Source organism: Orycteropus afer, unplaced genomic scaffold (genome assembly GCF_000298275.1).
Source record: "Orycteropus afer afer isolate SDZICR_OR568_19922 unplaced genomic scaffold, OryAfe1.0 scaffold00506, whole genome shotgun sequence".
Taxonomy (NCBI): Eukaryota; Metazoa; Chordata; class Mammalia; order Tubulidentata; family Orycteropodidae; genus Orycteropus; species Orycteropus afer.
In genome coordinates this window covers 807012-809984 of record NW_006922093.1, presented here as the reverse complement: position 1 = coordinate 809984, position 2973 = coordinate 807012, and the positions used below count along the sequence as shown (strand labels likewise).

The 2973-nt window shown below is 36.4% G+C and overlaps 1 protein-coding gene across 1 annotated transcript in view; it reads left to right on the top strand.

Annotated features, from left to right (window-relative positions):
* Nucleotides 1-2973, top strand: part of TRDN (triadin) — a 164992-nt gene that overhangs the window by 110330 nt on the left and 51689 nt on the right. The window contains exon 8 of the mRNA XM_042782913.1: nucleotides 2302-2490. Coding sequence (XP_042638847.1) covers nucleotides 2302-2490 — 189 coding nt within the window. The remainder of the gene's footprint in view (nucleotides 1-2301; nucleotides 2491-2973) is intronic.

The window sequence follows — 2973 nt, the reverse complement described above, 5'->3', positions numbered from 1 at the left end:
TTCATATAGATACCTAATATTTCAGCCTGTCCACCCATCTATCCATGCATATACCCATGTTTGCCTTTACTGAGCATGTCGTATTATATGTGCAAAAGGGTTCATCTTTGTTGTCTGTACTTCCCATGTACCTCTCTATGTCTTTCTCTTCCTCAGTGCCACTATATTGATCACTCACATTTGGTACATTTCCTTTTTCTTCACCCAAATCAAAACTTATCTCTATCTATCTAACAGTATTTCCTCCCCTCCCCTCGCACCCCTGGTAACCAACAAAGAAAATGACCTTCCATAGGTAAGCGTTTCCTTGACTATTACAATAACGGACCAATACAATATTTGTCCTTTTGTGATTGACTTATTTCACTCAGCATAATGTTCTCCAAGTTCATCCACATTATGCAGTGTTTTGCAGATCCTACATTATTCTTTAGGGTTGCATAGTATTCAAATGTGTGTACGTACCATAATTTGGATATCCATTCCTCAGTTGATGGGCACCTAGGTTGTTTCCATCTTTTGGCGATTGTAAATAGTGCTGCGATGAACAGGGGTGTGCAAATATCTGTTCTTGTCATGGCTCTCACTTCTTTAGGATATACACCTAATAATGGAATGGCTGGGTCAAATGGTATTTCTAGTTCCAACTTTTGAAGTAGTCACCATATTGTTTTCCACAATGCTTGTATCATTTTACAGTCCCACCAGCAGTGTATGAGAGTCCCAGTCTCTCTACATCCTCGCCAGCATTTGTTATTTTCTGTCTTGTTGAACTTTTCTCCTAGTGCTGGAGCAAGATGATACCTCATGGTTGTTTTGAGGCAAATGGTTTTTTGATTCTTAGATTTCTCATATATAAAATGACTACAAGGAGCTTGATGGCATAGTGCCTAAAGCATCTGACTGCTAACCAGAAGGCTGGTCATTCAAACGCACCAGCCACTCCTCAGAAGGAAGATTGAGCAAAACACTAGCTTTGTGTAAACTCCAAAGCACTAGGAATGCTGGATATTTGCATTTAATATTAGAAATGTCTATGTGCTTACTTTATAGGCTTCAAAATACTTCTACTAACATACTTTACTTATCACTATAGCTTCTTTAGAGAAAGAAGAAACTACACTGGAGATATATATCTATATATGTTGTGGCTGTGTGCCGTCAAGTCAGACCTGACTCAGGAACTCCTCCTTGGGTTTCTGAGGTAGTATCTCTACAGAAGTAGATTGCCCAACCTTCCTTCTAAGGAGTGGCTGGTAGGTTTGAATTGCCAGCATTCTGGTTAGCAGTCAAGTGCTTAGGCACTACACTACCTGAACTCCTGCCATTGGCTGGACACTATCATTATCATTCTTCTCTCCATGGGATTTCATTATATGATTTTGACTTAATCTCAAATCATGGTTTAGTTTACCAAAGTCATGAAACTTGATTATATTATTTTCATCAAATGCTTCAACATCGATGACAAAAACAAACAGCTACACACTGAATTGGCAAATTCTAACATTGCAATAGCCTTAGTAAGGCATCTAGTGGTTATATTGTATATATTCTAATTCATGGCCCTTCTTTGTTTGCTGGGATATATCTAAGGTTTTAAAAGCTATTAGAATTATTACCTCTGACAGGGGTCAATTATATTAATTTCTTCTGTTCATAGTGATCCCCACTGTTTTTCAGGGGTGGTAAATCTTTCTGGAAGTAGGTTGCCCCATCTTTCTTCCATGGAATGGCTGGTGGGTTTGAACCTACAACATTCTGCTTAGCAGTCATATGACTTAGTCACTGTGCCACCAGAACTCTTTGTAGTTCCGTAATGTTCCTAATAGTTCTCTTAAAAAATACTTTGTTGGCATTTGGTTTCTTGAATCACTTGAGATCCTTTTTAAAAGAGACAACTTTGGACCCTTTGGTATAGACATTGTTTCCAAGGCCGTATCTCTATGGAAGTAGATTGTCTATACCACATTTTTATATACATCCCGTGCAGATTACAAATATCTCCTTGTTGATATTTTAAGTTTCTGTCTACCTAAAACATAGTGCTTTTATGCACAAACTACAGAACAGCCCCAGCTTGCAAGTGAGCTATATTTTTTTTAGGAGTCTGACATAGTACTTCATAAACTCTATAAAATTCAGATAGTAGGCTATAAATATTTATGTCAAGGACACTTTTTCTTTTTTAAAAATTGTTCTTTCCTCTTTCTGTGAATCATCCTTAACGACCAGAGAAAGATTAAATGCTATGCTATTAAATAAACAAAAATAACTCAACTTTTCTTTAACTTTTTACAGAAGGGAAGAAAGCTAAAATGAAAGAAAAGACTGAAGAAAAGACTAAAAAGGAAGTGAAAGGTGGAAAACAGGAGAAGGTAAAACAAACAGCTACAAAAGTAAAAGAAGTACAGAAAATGCCACCCAAAGCCAAAGCCAAAGACAAAGACGACAAAGAGGTTGCCCCTGTGTCAAAGCAAGAACAGAAAGGTAAACATTGAGAGGAGGAGGCTGCCAGAGGTTCTAAGAGGATGTTGGGCAAGACACAGATGCAATGAATAAAAAGCTGACAAAGACTAAAATCAAACTTCAAATGGGGGTAACAAACATATTTAAGTAAATATACCTGGATGGAAATATAATAAATTAAGAATTAAAATTTCTTAATAGCAATACAAATATATGTTGACATATCTAAAAAATGCATTTTGAATTATTTTTAAAAGAAGATTTGAGCTAGGATCTGAAACTATTTGAAGATTTGAGTAATTACAGAATTCTTGTGTGAAATTTCTATAAAGAAGTGCAACAAAAAAGGTACTGTTCTTTTGGAAAACAGCAGTCCAGGAAAAAGAAAAATTTTCAAAGACCTTTATAATTAGTGTGTGTGCAGGTCTATGGAATAAATATCATGTTATTTGTTATTGTTATATGCCGTTGAGTTGGACCCGACTCATAGCGACCCCTCCTTGG